Raw genomic sequence first — 19083 nt, forward strand, 5'->3', positions numbered from 1 at the left:
AAATGACACGACACAGTAGACAAACACAGACAAATAGGAAAGTGTAGAAATATACAAGCTATGAGGTGCATTGTGATTCCAGAATGGGGTTGAAAAAACAGCCACTTCCTGAGGGAATTGCAGGAAAAATGGAAGTGAGAAAGTGGGAAGAAGGGAGGGGATCGGGTGGGGTTTATAGTCTGACCAGGACAAGAAGGAGGAGATGAGCGGGAGGAGTTTCTTTACTCCTACGCCAGATAATAAAGCCCAAATGATTTTCTTTTAATGCGCGTTTGAACAATTTTACTCTGTTATCATCACTTCACTGACAAAATTAAAGGCTCCTCACAGGGTGTAGCAGCCAAACCACCTTTCACTCGGATCAATGTGCATATCTGTCTGTCTGTGAAGTGTGAGCTCTCCATTGAACTAGCACGACTGCCTTAGATATACTGTTGGCATGACAACCACCGAGGATTGAAACGACGAGTCACATGACACAGCCAAGGTTGAGCACAGACAAAGCCAGAGAACATAATATTTTTTCCACAGGGAAAGTCTTCACAACTAACAGCCTTGCACCAAAAGCAGCCAATAACAAGATGTTCTATGCCAATTATCCCAAGGACATCCAATAGGTGCAAAAGGATGCTGGCTGTGGCTGTAAGAGGAAGTTGAAGTGTGTGCATATACCAAACTGGCACATAATGATCTGGCAATTGTGACAGAGCGGTGCACAGCTGAGGCATTACTGCTACTTGAACAAAGGTGAGAAAAAAAAACAAGAACAACAGAAAAATGGGTAAACATCTGCCATGTGAGCGAGGCTAAAGCTCTGGTGTCATGGCAACAGGATCCATTCAGATGCGATGTTGGTGCTGCTCCATCACGTCGCTGAAAGCGGGGTTCTGGACAGATACGGCCATGGAGCGCTGATCCCAGCCGGAGGGTGAGCACTGAGGGGAATTCAGTCACAGAATGACCAGACTACTGACCAGCAGCCCTCCTCTGTTTCCAAGAGCAGCGACACTGATTTTTTTAGGCAGAGAGGTTTTCTTGACGGAGGCCTGCATCCACAGTCACTTAAATGGGCCATTTGTAGCATTTTCAAATATCAGCATGTTGAACCGAGTGCACTACCTTGGTGTAATTATCATAATAAAATAATATATGTCTGAGATGTTTGATAGCTTCTGTCCTACACCTCAGGCATTATTAATGCCAGAGTTAATAATATTTCCCATAAACTATATTGCTTCCTGCCATAATGAAGATGTTGCTATTTGCAGCTCCCTCTTCCTGTTATGTATCATAATCCAGCAGATTTCCTGCCAAATCCGACACCATGGCACACGATGTAAAATGCAGCGGCGAGGCTGATAGAGGTTGACAATCTTCTTAGTGACGGTGTCTTTGTTTATGGTAATTATATTAATGTTTCAACATTAATCTGGTAATGGTTTATTGATGTTGAAATGTCACATGTAGCATCTTTACACCAGGTGCCCGTGCTTCCATTCAGACTGAGCAAACATTTCCAAGGCGGCACGCAGCGAGCTGTGATGTAAATCAAGCGGTGAAAGGTCAGCTGAGGGATCGATTAAAAGGTGCAATGATCATTCTAAATTCCTGCCAATAGATTGCACCAGGGATGGACTACTTTTTCATGGACATTCTTGTTATCAGTGTTTTTTTTTTTTTTTTTTTTTAGAATTTGAAATCCCTTTTTAGTTGTATTTTTTTGCATGTGTGAATGTCATTTTGTGTTGTAATCTTGAAGAGCTGTGATCTTAGCTGCCTCACAACGTTATTTTCAGTGGTTCTTTTACTTATTTAACTGATTTTTTAAAAATATCAGCCTTTCCAAACACATGCGTTGGTGCTCTCGATGCAGGAACTCACACAGGAGCTTCTCTGGGTGAGTAAAATGATATTTTAAATATTTAAAAGCAACCCATTGGGAGAGAATACAAGCATAAAGGTCATTAAATGTATATGAATATAATATGAGTGAGCATGTACATATACATATACAATGAGTACCATTACAAGAACACAGGGTTTTGTGTGTTGAATTCAGATGTTTCCACACTACGTGGCTACTGGAATATAATTCACAAGCAAGAAAACTACATACTAATAACACATTGTATGATGATTGATAATTGTGATAGATATACAATGTGTAGGGTGTAATCTTGATGAGCTTATCAGATGCGATGAGCATCTGAGATTGTCTCACAATCATAAATAAGGCTTCAGTTTTTTCCATCAGTGCTCATAATAGTCATTAGAAACTGATTTGTACAAACAGGACAACAGCAGCTCAGTTTAGATGAGACTGGGACGGGACGCTCCTGCTGCACTCCCTCTTGTGATTTCGGCAGATAAGATGGGTGTGGTTTTACATCAAAATCTTGCCTAGTGCAGCGTTAAAGCAGCTTGCGTTCAGCGTTTAGAGCAAGCTGACTCAGCATATCTGCGTTAGACTGAGTGCAGTAAAAGGGTGCTTTTATTTGCAAAATGCATCTTTGTGATCTTGTGGGGGTGAGAAAAAGTATCCATGTGGTGAAAGCTTCAAAGTCAAAATCCGACCTCAAAATCTGACATCATCCAACTTTCAAAACACAGTTAGTTTTACACCTGTCATTGGTATGCACGTCACCCACATTGAAATCAGATTGCTCTTGCCTGTGCAAAACACAGATTAAGATAAGATAGGATGACACTTTAATTATCAGTTGGGGAAACTGGGCTCCTGCAGCAGCAAATACTGTAGCTGGATATATGAATCAAAGGCTGAATTAAGAATAATAGAGCAAACAGGACTTTAATGAACTTACACCACACACCCACACTTTCATCACCAGCACACTGCGTAGAAATACAATAGATGAAGTAAAAGTGGAAACGTGGAAATAAGCATTTAAAGGCTTCTCAAAACAAAACAAAACAAAAAAAAAAAAACACCAGTAGTATTTAGAAAAAAAGTAATTCTGTATAAAAGCTGATTATACCAAAAGCGAGAGAAATGTGCACTATGAATGAGTCGTGAGCAGTTCAAATACAAATATATACAATATATACAAATGAGAGGAACAAGAATATGAACATGATGATGACTTGAGCATGTTTTAAATAAGCAGACAGATTATCAGATCTGTTCACTTTACAGGTATTAATCATATGCACATAGCATGCAGACCTAAGCAAAAACTCCAGTGGAAATATTATGTGTTTGTATAAGTGACATTTTGCAAGTGCAAACGATGTCTGTTGTCATTCTAACTATCACAAACAGAGCACAGAGATCTGAAAAGGTCAGTGAAATGTCTTTTTGGCTCAGTCCAGAGCAGCACAAGGTATTAATCTCTGTATTAACCTATGGGAAACGACTGTAAGTACACAGTTTGATCTGCAGAGCTTTACAAATATATACTTATAATGGTGTAACAGCACAATTTTACTGGAGATGTTGAATAGTGTGCCATATCATGTAGCTGTGATGGGGATCCTAAATTGTGACTTCCTCAGTATAAACTAAAACAGCCAATACTTCAGCTGCAGATTTGGGTGTTAGGCTGGACCAGGTCACATCTCTGAGGTGTTTGTTATCTGAAGCTCTGCCTAAATGCAGTGTTAATGTTTTGCAGTGGGGAAAAAATGATTATGAAGTTAGGAGATGACACTGGTTGAAAGTGTTGCAAAATTTTGCAAAATTTGAGGTGTTTATGAATTTTTTTTATCCTGCCAGGTGACGGGTTCATGGCAGTGTGCAAGCCTCAGATCACATGAAATCAAGTTCCAAAATGTTCCACATGCAGGTTTTTGCCTGGAGAAGTTGTGTTTAGCACACAAAGGCTTTAAATAGATACAACATTGCGTGGTCACTGTCTTATTTTTCTCAGGAACTGGATTCTGTGTTTGTTCTCAATCTTCCTCTCTGTTGGTTCTCTCTGATGTAAAGACCAAACAAAGTTTTAATTGAAAAGACAACAAAGCTTTTCAGCTTTTCTCTTACCAATTCTTTGAACATTCAGTGGATTTGTTGTCCTTTGGGATGATAAAGTGGATTCATCACCACACATGTGGTGATGAATCCACAACTGCAGCTGTCTGAAACAGTGAATGTGCACGGTGTGTTACTCATTTGGAAGTGTACAGATGTCTTAACCATGAATGTATACAGTTCTTCACCTGCTGGATTCATTTATTGGTTTAGGGAGATACTTGTGCCAAGACACCACAAGAGAATGAGGCATTCATTCATGCTGTCCACTATGAGCCACCACAACAAGCCTATGGTTTTGGGCGATTGAGTTAGAGGGCAATCTTTGATGTGGCTGGGGGCAATATTGCGGGGGAATCCAAAGTCCTAAATCCCCACAAAATAAAGCTGTAACTCAGACCAGCAGTGCTTTGTGTCGCCTCTGCACAGAAATAGACAAAGGACCTGTGCAATGGATGTACAAAGGCTTTTCTCTGCCTTGCTCTAAAGCTCTCATTTCAAAGCTTTTCCCTTCCATTATATGAATTACACACACCCCCTCAAACTACAATCCTGACTTGATTTTCCGCTCTTGGATTTCAAAAATACATCATTACAAATAGATGTTGCAGTGCAATTTCTCTCTTTCTCTCTAGCTTCCCAGACAAATAGCCGAGATTTCTCATTTAAAGCATAAATCTCCTTTTGGTGAATATATTCTCAAAAAAAGCCACTTTGTAATATTCTCCTTATTACATGTATTATGCTTTTTTTTGTGAGTCAATCATAATTTAGGATTATCAACAAACATTGAGCAAGACTGTTATTTGATTTTTCTGTATCAAACTGAATCACAGTGGCGTGTGTTCATTCACATGTCAGTCACTCTCTGTTTCAAAGTCAAGCAGTGCGCACATTAAGGCCTTTTGAATTTGTCTGAGCCTCGGCAGGGCTTTGAAAATCACACCAGTGACTGCAGTGCAGGATCCTGTTGGCTAAATGGAGCCTGGAGTTTCCCCTCTTAAGTGTCTCATCAGCGGGTATCAAATGCACTGGCGATGATACCAAGTCATGTCATCAGTGTAATGGCAGGTAGCAGAGGAGAGGCGGAGCGCGCAAAAATAAGACAGAAGAATCACTATGGTGACAGATGCGCCAGCCAAACGTTGTGCCACCTCATTAAAGGGGCATCATATAGATTTTCAGATGATGTCACATCCTCTTTGATACAGCTGAGGGGGGCAGGAAGACCAAGAAAGTATCTGAAAGATTACTAACATTACAGACTGTAGATATGAGCTTCCCTCTTGGAAAAAGCATTCACATCCTCACCCTTATTGTACTTACTACCTGGAAACTCACATTTCTGCCATAATAATGTCATCCTCAGAGAAGACAAGCATGGAGTTAAGGGTCGGCAGTAATAATAAGCCCCTAGACAGGCTACATAAGCCTCTTTACCACTTAATAAACATTTATTCATTGTTTTGACACTATGTATGTGACAAATAAAACTTATTCAGCTCATTCATAAGGCAGAAGTTAGCTGGCAATTTCACAACAAACAGAATTCATTCCACGTCTCTCTCACCTTTGCGAAAACCGCCTTTTGTGTCGTGGTTCCCAAATCATGCGCCCAGCCATGCTCACAAAAAAGTTGTAGGCCTCGATACTTTTATCGGCTTCCCTTGCTGGCTAATTTTTAATATCCCATGAGAAATCATCACTTTTCATGGAGCACGGACTGATTCAATCACATGTTTCAATTTTCTTCATGTGTCTTATTAGCTTGCAGACTCTTGGCATCATCTGAGAATTGTTCTTTGTTTACTTCCATCTTGCATTTCCGGAACTTCCCGACCACCATCTGGCCATGTGTCAGGCAGGGCTTGTGTGAAAAAACTCAGCGTTGAAAACAAACTAAAACCTAAACCTCGATCAGCTTCTATTGGCAGCCATGCAGCAGAAACTGCATTAACAAGGGCAGAAACAGTTTCCCCCCAAGCCTTTCTCTTGTGCTATGGTGGCCAGCAGTCCACACAATTACCTAACATTTCTAAGAAAGGTAAGGTACTTAGAATAAGAAAAAGAAGAAATGTTGAGTGAAGAGGAAATATATCACCATGATAAACTCTGGGATGACTCTATTGCTTTTTCTTTACTGGAGAATGGAGATCACTTCAACTGGAGAAATATCTTGAAATCTCAATGGCAGGGAAGTTTTTGTCCTAAAATTAAGTAAAAGTTGGGAAAAGTTGTGTTTGAAAACCATCTAACAAAAAAATAGTTGAGTCATTGGCACTAATCACCAACTTTCATCAACTCCCAGGCAGATATACTGCGCTCATTTTGTGCTGTGGGGCAGTAAAAATCATATGCATGGTCTCTCTAATCTTCCTTTGGGTAGCACTGTGTGAGAAAACATCAGGAGCCCCTCTGCGGCTAAACTGGAACTGACATAAAGGCTGTCTTGGTATTCCCCATCTGCCAAGGGTGAGGTTGTTGTACAAGAGCCAATAAAGATCTTCATTGAAACATCTGCTTCCCCTCACCTTGACCAGCCTCAGAGGACGGGCTAATTGCACCTCCGAATGAGTGATGATTGTTTAGTGGTTTGAGCGCTCAACTTGAGCCACAAATGCTGAGAAAAGTCCTCTGCCAACAACAGAACATATGCGGCGATATAATATTCAGATGATTCCTCCTGACTCCCACTGATGCTGTTAAAGGACCTAAAGCCAGATGTGAGCGACAGATTTTACACCCAAAGTCGAATAAATCTCGGTGTACGTTAATTTGGCCTAGCCACAGGCACGAGTATGAAGGATAGGATTTCAATATGTTGTCTGCAACATTTTGCTGATTGATATAACAATTCTATATAATATAGCGAATGAGAAATTAGATTTTTTCCTGGGAACAATCTGGGGAAAGTCCATCAGACTATATGATCTAATCTGTGCATGACAGTAATCTGGGTAATTGCGGTCCAGGCGCGATGTTTTTCGATGCAGTTGGCCTATCTTTCTATTTGATCATGAGGCCGTATGACTCATATTGGTTGGTTAATTACTGTTACTGTACACTGCACACATTTATCTACACTCGAATGGATTTGCTGGTGTCCAATCACTTCCATCGCAACCACAAATGGCGATTTTATTGAAATGAAGGCTGTTTGTCTGGCACGGGGTGGGGGTGATTTGGCTCAGGTATACTATGGCTGTCAGACTGGGACAGCGGGGCGGGAAATGTATTTTGCTGATGTCAGTGGGTAAGATCCAAAAGCAACTCTAAAGACTCAAGTATTGGTGCTGAAACGCCACAGGGATGACCACAGCAATTAGTTCACTCTAAGTCCTGTCTGGATGAATAATGAGTCATGACTAATCTATCCTACTGCCTGTTGTTGTTGTTTTTTTTTCATTGTGCATCAGTGTAATAACACACAGATCTGCATCAGCCAGCTGGTGTTTGGACTGGTGCATGCAGCAACTATCCGCTGTGGTTTCAGATGTGGGGCTGCACGCTGCATGGTTTGTTCACAAAAAGGCACATAAAGGGAGCTCCAAACTCTGAGATCAAAGGGACAAAAATGGATGTTGAGAAAAGTCGAGATATATCAATAATGTACAGATAAGTGTTTCATCAGTGTTTTATCATAGTTTGGGGTGGTTTTGCTGTGAACGTTTGAGCTGTACCGAGGACCACTGCAATCCAAACTACTTGACAGATTCCCAAAAAACAAACTTTTCTCCTGTGTCAGCCTTCTCATTAAGACAGAAATCCTGCTCGTGGATCCTTGAGTCCATTTCTTTTACTGCTGCTCATCGGACTCACTGCGACACTTTACACACACTTCTCTTTACTGTTTTGGTGTCCCTAAACATAATGAGGTGTGTCGTGCTGATGCAGGAAGACTGTACCCTCTGGCATGTTATGATGGTTGACAAAAAATATCTACTGAGCAAGCAAGCTAGCCGCCGCCTGCTTATGCCCCCCTCCATCATTTTTATACACAGCAAAACAGTCCTGCAGCAACTTCACGTGAAAAATTACTGTTTTGGGAGGACTGCATCTTTTTTTTCTTCCTCTGAGAACACACAAACACACAGTCGCTCTTTACATTTAAGTGATGACAAGCAGAGATAACAGATAACAGTGTCGGCACAGTAATGGGTTGGATGAAATGGAGCTCAGTGATCCATGGAGTACTATTAAGACCAGAGGAAGCTTGCATGATGTAGCCCAGTGGCATCAGATTCCATTAGACTACAACCTGAAACCAAGCCTGCATATTAAAACTGCAACCATGCGAGAGAGAGAGACTTCAATACCCAAAATGTATGTGATGCGACGATGGTAAATCGCACACAGCACTCCCATGTTTACCATCCTGGCCACACTGTGATGCTTTATACCGAAGGAAAGCAACAAGAGAGGAGAGGCAGAAGAGCTAATGTTGGGGAGGCACATCACTCCCCGTGAGCTGAGAGGATTTCTTGACAGCAGTCATACACAGTAGAATTTCATTTGGGAGAATAGATTGGATCAATGACACCATGACTGTGATTTATTTTGACCAGACAGGGGCGTCTTAAGACATAAGTCTTGGATTCAAAGAATTATTATCTTACTTAACTGATTTTATGTATTCGCTGTTATTTGCTGTTAGGGATCATTTAAAAGTGTAAACCAGTAGGATCTGGTGAGTGAATTTGTCAAAGTTTATTGGTTGAAAATTGTATTAATGCCAATGGGTGCAGCATGAGGTCACCATTTAAAGGAATACTCCAACATTTTGGGGAAAAATACCCTTTCTCCAACTCACCCAGACTGAGAGAAGATGTTAGATACGATTTACATCTGTGTGTCCACTGGATCAGTTCCTATGGGTAGCATTTTGTGTTAGCTTAGCATAAAGACTTTAAGTCTATAGGAGTCGTTAGCCTGGCTCTGTCAAAGTGAAAAAATAAACCTCTCGTGAACTCCCAAGCTGTCTTATTTACACAACGTATCATATGCATTTGAAATAGACATCTTGGATTTTTTATTTATTTTTTTAATTTTTTTTAAACAAGTCGTTCCTGGAGAAGTTAGATGGTATATTTCAAATGCAGAGGTGTCAGTCTAGGAGAATCTTCCCCAAAACTTTGGGGGTATTCTTTTAGGATACAGTTTTCCAGCAAGGATTAATAAGGGACTTAATTTCCGGAGGACTTTAAAGAACAACTCACCTGCATTTCAGCATTGTTATGTCTGTTATCCATTTTGCACAGAGCACACCAGTTTGATTTCAATTAAAGTACATTTGGTGATGTTTGTCCCACCTATAAAGTGTGATGCCACAGCAATGAATTCAATGGACTGGGAAATTAATACGAATGAAAAGTAGGCTGTAACAGCATTGAGGAAGATTTTGTGGTAATACTGGTACATTTTGTGGTTCAGAACTTGTTGCATTGCCACCTCACCTCAAGCTCATTTGAGTCTAAATAGTCAGACTTTTCACAGCGCCAGTGTCAAGTGGATTTGTACAGGCCATAATCACAGCCGCAGTCTCAAAGGGCTTCACAACGCCCCTTATTATCAAACAATAAATGAAAATGACATGGCCCAGCCTTAGACCCTCAAAGAGAACAAAGAGAAACTCCCACGAAAACCTTGGAGAAATAGGAAAATCAAACGGGAGAAACTTTGGGGAAGGGCCTCACAAAGGAGAGTCAGGCATGCAGTGGGTGGTGCGAGTGGGCAAAAGACAACAAAATGGAACATAAACAAAATACAGAAGAAACACAAGAACATTTGGGGTGGAGCATCCAAGCATGCAATCTGGATGGGTTCAAATCTCAATTTCTGTGGGTGCAAAGCATCAAGGATAAGTCAGTTTTACCATCACTGCTGTCATTAGAAGCATCATCATAAGGAGGACAGCTGGTGCAGGGGCATCAACGCCCTGGTGGTAACCATGGGCAACAGCCACCAGTGGATGCGAGGGGGGTTCTTAAGTCTCCCATTCACTGTAAATGGAGGCGCTTCAGACTGTTCATTGGTGCATCACTGCCAGTTAGAGGCGTAGTTCTCTGGATTGTGCTCTCATGGGGTCGTTTCCATGCCAAAGAACGCTTTAAGAATGCTGTGTACATTATCTGTTATTTTTAATAAATAATAACATACACATACAGCACAAGTGGAGGATGATGAAGATTCGTTTGGTGAAATCTATTTACTAATCTTGTGTACCCTACTCAGGATTGTCAGGGGGTTGCTATCTGGGAAACACCTTGGGACAGGTTGCCGGTCCATTGCAGGGCTAACACACACACACACACAAACAATATGTAGTACACGCTGTGCCAGGTGAACCGTTTGGTGCAATCATTTGATGTAATCAAAGAGGAAACACTGCCATTATATTTCTTGCAGTACGACAAAGATTTTTTTTCCCCCTCTAGCTGTCAAATGCAAAAAAGAAACAGGAAATTAACAAATGAGTTGTGATTCATGTGTTTCTTCACTCCATTAACTTTGGTGCAATAGGAGAATGCCAGCACTGGAAGACAGGAGGTGGGGTGACACATTCACCCTGATGTCATGGTTTTTGTTTAGCGTTTACAGCCGGGCACTGACAGCTTTCAGATAGTTTGAACTCATTTACAAGCCTGCATTTAAAGCTGCAGGCAGCAGGCTGTATTCCTGTGGCTGCCCTTCATCATTCCCAACATGCCCTTGTGCCCGACACTGAATAAAGCGCTGTGCTGTCCAGGGGCACTGCGCTACCTCCTAGCCTGTGCTCTGAACTGAATCAAAACCTGGAGCTCTTCTTATGGGTATTTTAACACCATTTAGAGCAGCAAACACGGATACGAAAGGCCACCGGAGAAAGGTATCACCTATGGCTTTTGGAAGTGTTAGGGAGGGTAAGCAAAACTAACTGCAATTCCTCCAGAATAATGGCAGAACCACTTTGAGTCATTTTCAGACTCACCTTTGGGCGCTGTGTGTGGAAGAGCCGCATATGTGCTCCCCACGGCAGCAGATGTGAGAGGAGGGAAAGGTGTATGTGTGTGTGTGCAGATCACAGTGGGTATTAACATGACCGTGGCAGCCTCACTCTGCTTGTGTTAAAAACGATGCCAGCTGAGCGGCTGTGCGCTGTCACTAACGCCCCTTCTGATTGCTACCCCTGATGGAGACAGAGGACCAGCGGGGCTGCTTCATAACCGTTTGCCCAGATGGGAGTCATTTATTGCTACAGTCATGGCTACGCCTGGGAAGAGCTTAGGAGGAGGAGGAGAATTTGAGATAATAGATTTGTGGCGCCATGCCTCTCCAACTGTGGCACTGACAAATTCATGCAATTTAATTTCTAATTTCAGAGGGGTAATCGGGTTAGACCTGTCTAACTTCATTATTACAGCAAACCTTATTATTAAAATCCGTCTGAAGGAGACCTGACTCGGGATCGTGACTTTGGAGTTCACTGGACTTGACAATTACTTTAAAAAAAAAAAAAAAACAAAAAAAAAACTGCCCAGCAGATTATCACTTTTAGTTAACCTGGGTGCACACACTCACACAATGAAAATGTCTCAGTGCATCAGGGATTCGAGCTGCCCAGAAATCCCATCTTTGCACCTCTGATCACAGAGAGAGGATCGCATAAATGCATTATTCAAAATGTGAATAATACCCACAAGGAAAGAGCCTGGCAAGACTTCTCTGCTGATTTAATATCAGTGTGGAGCTCAGCGGCTTCCCGGCTCTCACACCTGAGCCAAGAGTCGGCCTTATCAACTTTGCTGCACCACCCGAGAGACATAAGAGCATGTTTACATTGCTGGATCTGTACAGTCACACCACTCCCCCTCCATGCCGTGTCTACTCCAGTGCACAAACATATCCCGAGAAAACAGCAGACGTTATTGATGTGCCTGGATGTGGGTGTGCATTTGTGTGTCTGCATGGTATTGAACTTGCACCCGAGTGAGGACCGAATGTTCTCCCAAAGAGAATGATGCAGAAAATCCTCCGAAGAGAGGACATCTTGCCCTGGCGGGTATGGATTGAATCAGGCTTTGGTTAATATTAGATCGAGCAGCTAGTAGCCAGGGTTAGGGTGAGAGGATGAATTTATCTCAATGGAATTTGGATGCTCGGTAGAGGTTCCTGCACCTGCTGCAGCAGAGCGTCTGTCTCAACGGCAGCAACCTCATGACAAAAAGGTGAGGGAGGCTTTGATGAGAATCAGCGAGCTTTCATGTGCTGCCAGAGGGGAGAGTGCGGTGGGAGTACAGCTCATCTATCTACAATACAAGGAGAACAGTCGCCACAGGCACAGAGCCAGACGGTAACTCAAGCACACACATACAGACACACACACACACCCCATCAATTTGTTACACCCTTGCATGTTACACTCCACTGACATATAACCATATTCTAACCCCAGATGTAAACAGTGTTGTCAGATTGGTTTGATGTTGTCCAGCCCAATAACTGCCCATAAGCCGTCCAAATTGACAAAAAACTGCCCAAATATTTTCAATAATAAACAATACAAATTAATTCATGACCAGCAAGAGTGTTGCGGCTCACAATAATTCTTCAATAAGGCATAATGCTGATAATAAAACAACAATTTAAGTATTCAGAAGTGCACTACAATGCAGAGGGAGGCAACAGAATACACTGTAGCCTACAATCCAACTAGAAAACTATTTTCTGCCCTCTGCCCTAACAATGCAGTAAAAAAAGAGTAGAGATACAGCTCAAATAAAACAAAACAATAGGTTTTATCTAACTTGGTAGACTGCAGCACAAGCAGTTTCTGTTTATAGGGTTAGGGTGGGTGATAATGATGGTAACTCAATCCTCTCAAAAGAATGAATAAAAATTGTCATATCAGAGTCGTGCTGCATGACTGGATGTGGAGAGAAAAGAATGCAATTTATGAATAGATAAATATTTTAATTAATTGTAATTGTTATGTATTTAAAACCCACCCAATTCATGGCAAACAAGCCCAAATCCTGTCCGCCCACCCATTCCCATTTCTCCCGCACAGTCCAACCCAAAACCGCCCAGTTAGGTGGAAACTGACCAATCTGGCGACACTGGATGTAAATTCTCCACACTGCGTATCCAACCTGACCACAACAACTACATTAATCCTTAAAAAAGACTGAATTCTAACACTCCACCCATAAAAAGAAACTTTTCACAAGATCGTAAAAACACACGTCTCAGACAAATATCCGGATGTTCTGAAATGCACACCTTTAGTAAGACAGACAGATATAAATATTCCTCGAATGTTGAATAATTTCTGTGCATAAACTGGCTCCATCCATTCTTGGTTAAAAGGCTCAACCCAACACTTTTAGAAAAAAAAAAAGAAAAAGAAGAAAAAAAAGATGGAAAACGTTGTTATGAATTATTTTACATTGCTTCCACAGTATAAACCAACCAAGAAATTCAGCACACCATTAAACGTTTTAGTAGTCTGAGCAGGTCCGTGTGGAGGTCGCCGAGGAAATCATTTGGTGTACAAAAACATGAAGGTTGGCAACATGCCTAGCAACAGGATAGAGGGATGTATTTAAACGTTTCCTCGCAACAACATTATCCGATGGAACTAAAATACAGGAGCCATGATGGAGAAACAGTATGTGAATGAGATACTTTTTTTTTTTTTTGATACCCATGAAGTGAAAATCTGCTTTTGCTTGCCTTCCTCCAGAGAGAGGTTAAAGGCTTACATAGCTTTCACAGGAAGAACAAAACCCATTTTAACTAGTCATTTAGTCTCACATTCAGTGTTAAAACATCTTTTTTTTACTGAGGACAAGTGAAAAAAAAAACTGTGCCAGCAGGATGAGATAATCCCACTTGTTTCCACTACAGTTTCACTTGTTTCAGATTTTTTTTTTCTTTCTGGGAACAAGTATAAATATGCTGAAACAAGTTGATTAGCACTGGAAACAAGTGGGATTATCTGTTCCAAATGGCAGATTTTCTTCTCTAGCATTAAGAAAAACAAGATTTTAACAGTGGATGTGGGGCTAAATGAATTCTTAAGACGGAGATTGTTTGTAGTGAATGTATAATGATGTGTTGTCTGCATTCACCTCCCATAAAATTATGCACCAAATCATATGTAGTAGCATCAGTCTAGTGAGAGGAGGTTTCTTGGGACAAAATCTTTGCAGATGCATGGATGTAGTCTACTCTACTACTGTTTTTGGATTATTGATACAAAAATCTGTACGAACCCCGATATGGAACATATCTGTATGACAGTATATCTAAGTCATTTGTTACCCAGCACAGGTTATGTAGATCTAAGTCAGATCTATGCTGCAAATAGATTGAAATTCATTGTTCCTTCATTTTAGTTACTGTTACGACAGAAGGATCCAGCGCTGATGTTGTTTAGTCCTCCAAGACAAAACAAGCAATTGTTGGATTAAAAAAAACATAAACAAGGTCTGCATTGTCAGGTGCATCTGTAGCCATAACAATTTCCCTGTTGATAAATACTCATTACCTCAGACATTACAAAAGATAAATAGAAAAGAAAAAAAAATAATAAAATAAACCAACCGTCATGTTTTCCATTTTAATAAGAACAACGGCAATTAAAGCTAAGAGGAAGTCTACAAGGTGAATCTAATGGCGTAGAGGCGGTCAATCATAAGGTTTCTGGAAGTCTTTAGATAACTGGGCCTGTTAAAGGCTGCTAAAACAAATGTGCTGGGGATAAGAAAGCCTTCAATGTCCGTTTTTTTTTTTTTTTTTTTTTTTTTTTGGGTGAGGATGATGGTGCGGCTGGTGCTGCAGACATGGATATACACCACGAGCGTGGAGCAGGTCCAGAGCGGCCTATGGGATGGCCCGGTTGGGTCTCTTCGGAGGGGGAGGGGGCATCAGCTCAGTGTCCGGGTCCGGTGGGTGTTTCCGATTCTGGGCTTGGACTCCCTGGGCGCTGCGGTCCAGAAACTCCAAGAGGTTTTCCTTAGTGACGGGATGCTGGATGCTGTTGCACACAGCTGGAGTGAGAGAGAGAGGGAGAGAGAGAGGGACACACACACACAGAGGAAGGAAGTTACTACAGAGATGGGGACAGGCTCTTTTAGCAGTAAATTTACATTTCACCACTTAGAAACCTTTTAGTGCTTAAAAAAAAAGACAAGAAAAAGAAAGCATGATGGTCCCAAGGATGGCCCCATGTATTTTGGACAGTTTCACAAAAAATTCAGCAGTGGTCCCGTAACAAACAGCCAAAGTGTAAAAATAGAAGAAACCAGATGCTGTGCGTCTAGACTCCAGAAGAAAGCTGACTGTGCTTTTACCATCCGGGCTCCCAGACTGTGGAACGACCTGCCTGAGGAACTCAGCCTGGCTGACTCAGTATCATCTTTTGATTCGCTTTTTAAAATGCACTTTTACTGACTTCCTGTTATATAACTGCTTTTGATCCTGACCTGTTTTAATCTCGTGTTATATTCAATATGCATTCGTTATACAGATTTTTTTTTTTTATTTTTCTGTTAATGCATTTTCTTTTGCTTGTGCTTCTTACTTCGTACCCTCTTTGTGTTTTTTACTATTCCTCTTTATATGCCTTCCTGTAAAGTGTTCTGTAAACTCGGCTTTTAGAGAAACATTAAAAAATGAATAAATCAATAAATACGGCTGAGAGGTCTAAACTAGCTATAAAAAAGGTTTCTGCTTGATGCTAATGAGTTGCACCCGAAAAACACAAATCATGCTGTGATGAGAACAAATAATATTTTAGCCGCACAACAGTATAGTCACGATCTCCAGTCATTATGACACTTCACCTGCGCTTATGCTTCTTATTTTTACAGCCTTTTTCGTGAATTTCATCATTCCTGTTTATCTGCCTTCCTGCAAAGCATTTTGTTAACTCGGCTTTTAAAGTAATGCAAAATTAATAAACGAATACATGCACGGCTGAGAAGTCTAAACTGTTGATAAAAGCTTTCTTTCTGCTTGGTGCTAATAAGCTGCATCTAAAAAGCAACACAAATGATGCTTTGACAAGAACAAAATTCATATTTTAATATTTTAGATGCACAACATGGACATGATTTCTAGCCAATTACGGAAATTTACCTGTGCCACACTTCTACGCTAACAGCGAAAAAAAAAAAAAAAACACACACACACAAACATTACAAGTGTTTAATGTGTGATAATACACACATTTAACTGAGACAGGAAGATAAGCTGAAATCTAGATAAAATGAGTCTTTAATTATATAGCTGACCACTTTGTGCCACTCAGACAGAGACAGACAGGATGGTGAGATATTAATATCGATAAATAAGTGCTGAACTGGGATGGAGGAAGGAAGGGAGTCTCACCCATGGCTGTGTCGTAGGAGTTGGGGAAGCTCTTGTCTATCCTCTGCCTCATGAAAACCCAGCTGTTGTTTTCAAAGGTACACTCGATGATCTTGTTGTCGTACTGCTTCAGCTCCTTAGTGGCCTGTGCAGACAGAGAGCAGAGGACACAGCTGCTTTTTACCTGTGCACCACACAGTGAGATCTAAGGATGTTTAAAGCTGTGAACTGCAATAGCCAAAAGGCAGTGAGAGGAAACTGTCTGAAAAATGCTTCTACTTCAGCATGCAGCGATCATTTAGTACACAGTATATCTGTATTAATATTGTCCCTTAATAGAGCTTTGCAACTATGCTGCTCCATTTTTTGAGCAAGATGGCATCACCAACTTATTACATCACATTTTGCTTTGGAAACAACATCAACTCTATGTGCTGTGCACATTGTAACACAGTTTAACTATATGAATACGACATGTGATACTGAAAATCGAGTATGAGTCAAAGAAGACATTTGAGCATCTGTTGTTTACTTGTCGAGGGACTGTGTCTCACTGCGAGGATTCTCAGGACTTGGAAAATGCAAATCCTTGTGCTGCGAGGAAGCCAAAATGTGCAACTGCAATGGTCAAGCGTTGTGGTAGGCATGGAAAGAAAGCAATAATACAGGGAGGCTCAGGCTGACTACAAAGTGTTCAGCCTTCATATCCACTTTGGCTATGTGGACAGCGGCTGTTGAATCATTCAGAGAGCCAGAGAGTGGTGTGTGGAGACTTTGGAGAAGCAGAGAGAGAGAGACCTCCAGGGTTCAATGTGGGCAAGTGGCCAGGTCAGCCAAGAGCAGATGAGCTCCAGCTGACGCCAGAAAGCCACTGCCATTGCCAACAAAGCACCGCCGTTTGGCAAGACTCTAAGATGCCAAGTAAGAGCTTGTCTGATCCTGGAGTGCAGGGCATCTGGGCACACAGCAGGGGTTTCGCACAGGAAGCGAGTGTGTGTGTGACAGACTAAGAGGGAAAAAGAAAGCATGCAAAGGAGGAGGTGGTATGTTCTGGACATCACACTCCAGATAATGACCTTGACAGGTGTAAGTCATAAGCATGTCTACTACACAATCACATCTACGATGAATTACAAAGTGTTTTCATTTTTGCGTTTTTCAAAACGTATTGTTGGGTTGCAATTTAAGGACCAAAACTGATACGGTGGATTGTAAATCAAACCACATCTCACACTTGGAGAAGAACGGTAGACAATCTGAAGGGGCGACAGAATGGGTATCTCTAAGCTTTCCTAAATCCAAACAAACCAAGCTGCCAGAAAACAGTGCAGGGCAGTACTGGCAGGAACAAGTGCTGCTATAGGCTGGGATTCCTTCCTACTCGTGAAATGTGACATGTTGGCTGCCATGTTTCACCACCACTTGGCGCTTAATCCATCCAAATCTGCCTCATTATGGCGGCACACTTGTGCCACCCGTTATCGGGGACTTTGGCGAAGTCAAACTCTCCATCAGCCATTCAATCTAGCAGTGTTGCACTACTGCTCAACACAGCTCAGAGCTCTGTCTGTCGTAAGTCTTCCACTTCAATCCTGATGTATTCAGGCTGAGAAACTGTCAACAGTACTAACAAGGAAGAAAATGATGCAAGCAATCATGGCAATCCTTATGGCTGCCATTTTCCGTCGCAAAATGACAAGTAATTTTTTCATATCAAAAGATGTACATTATGCTACTCTCCAACACTGAATAAAACCAATAGTGGTTCTATCAACAGCCAGTTCCTAAAAGTGTTGGCATTTGCTGTTCTGAAGGACCACTTGTTCCTCTGCTGCACAGGAAGTGACACATTTTACATTCACGAAAGCAACACTGGTGGTTTGTTTGGTAAAACGGTAGGATGGCAGAATAACTATACCCAGTGTTTGTAGCTTTGCTAGTGGGGGGTTGTGTAGGTTGTTTGGTTGGTTGGTTGGTCTCTTACCCATTTACATCATGTGACCTGGGGCATGCAGTTGAGTTTAATTTTTGATTGGGAGAAGTCTTCATAATGGTAGCTAAGTGAGTGGTTCTCTACTGTGGCAGCCAACTATGGTTTGTTTCACAAGAGTAAATCACCAGATATGGCTTTTCTTTCTAGAAAAGCATGGTAGAGATACTTTAGTAACGTAGTAGGTAAAGACTGGCTAAACCATCATATACCAATGGTACTAAAAATGATACAGTATTTCTCTATTTTTCTGTATTTGTCTAATAGTTGTTCTAGGCAGAATTTACTGCAGTGTGTGATGTGTCTACTAACTGCCATAAACTTAGTATTTAGCCCTTTTACCGGCAACATGCCTCCAAAGCTCTCTTATTATTACAGCCCATACAACACTTTGGTCTCTTATGCAGTCTGCTCGCAGGCTGTTAGACTCTTGTCATTACAGAACATTTGGGCCGGTGCCTACGCTGAGAGCAAAACATCAAAGACTGCTTATCAGCTATACTACCAGCACGATGCTATTGTCTAAGTGCACAAATACTTCCTCCCTATTTATTCATCAGTGGTGGCACAAAAAAATCTGAGGAACAGAAAATAGGAAATGAAAAGACAAAGCAAAACTACCAAACAACTTAGCCCAAGTCTCACCCTAAAAACAGAAAGCACAAGACCAATGATTGAACATTGTGCTTTCACTCATTTTGCAACCCACTAACAATGCTACATCATTTAAAAAGCAATTGGGGCCAAAACTAAA

At 41.4% G+C, this 19083-nt stretch overlaps 1 protein-coding gene across 2 annotated transcripts in view; it reads right to left on the reverse strand.

Annotated features, from left to right (window-relative positions):
• Nucleotides 1–13651: 13651 nt before the first annotated feature.
• Nucleotides 13652–19083, reverse strand: part of rngtt (RNA guanylyltransferase and 5'-phosphatase) — a 92487-nt gene continuing 87055 nt past the window's right edge. Inside the window, exons 15-16 of one of the 2 annotated variants that reach the window (XM_030047080.1) lie at nt 16361–16484; nt 13652–15018 (exon numbers count right to left, since the gene is read on the reverse strand). In XM_030047080.1, the coding sequence (XP_029902940.1) occupies nt 14852–15018; nt 16361–16484 (291 nt within the window). In that variant the 3' untranslated portion in view covers nt 13652–14851. The remainder of the gene's footprint in view (nt 15019–16360; nt 16485–19083) is intronic. The other variant, XM_030047081.1, reaches the window with a different exon arrangement.

This window comes from Myripristis murdjan, chromosome 24 (genome assembly GCF_902150065.1).
Source record: "Myripristis murdjan chromosome 24, fMyrMur1.1, whole genome shotgun sequence".
Taxonomy (NCBI): domain Eukaryota; kingdom Metazoa; phylum Chordata; class Actinopteri; order Holocentriformes; family Holocentridae; genus Myripristis; species Myripristis murdjan.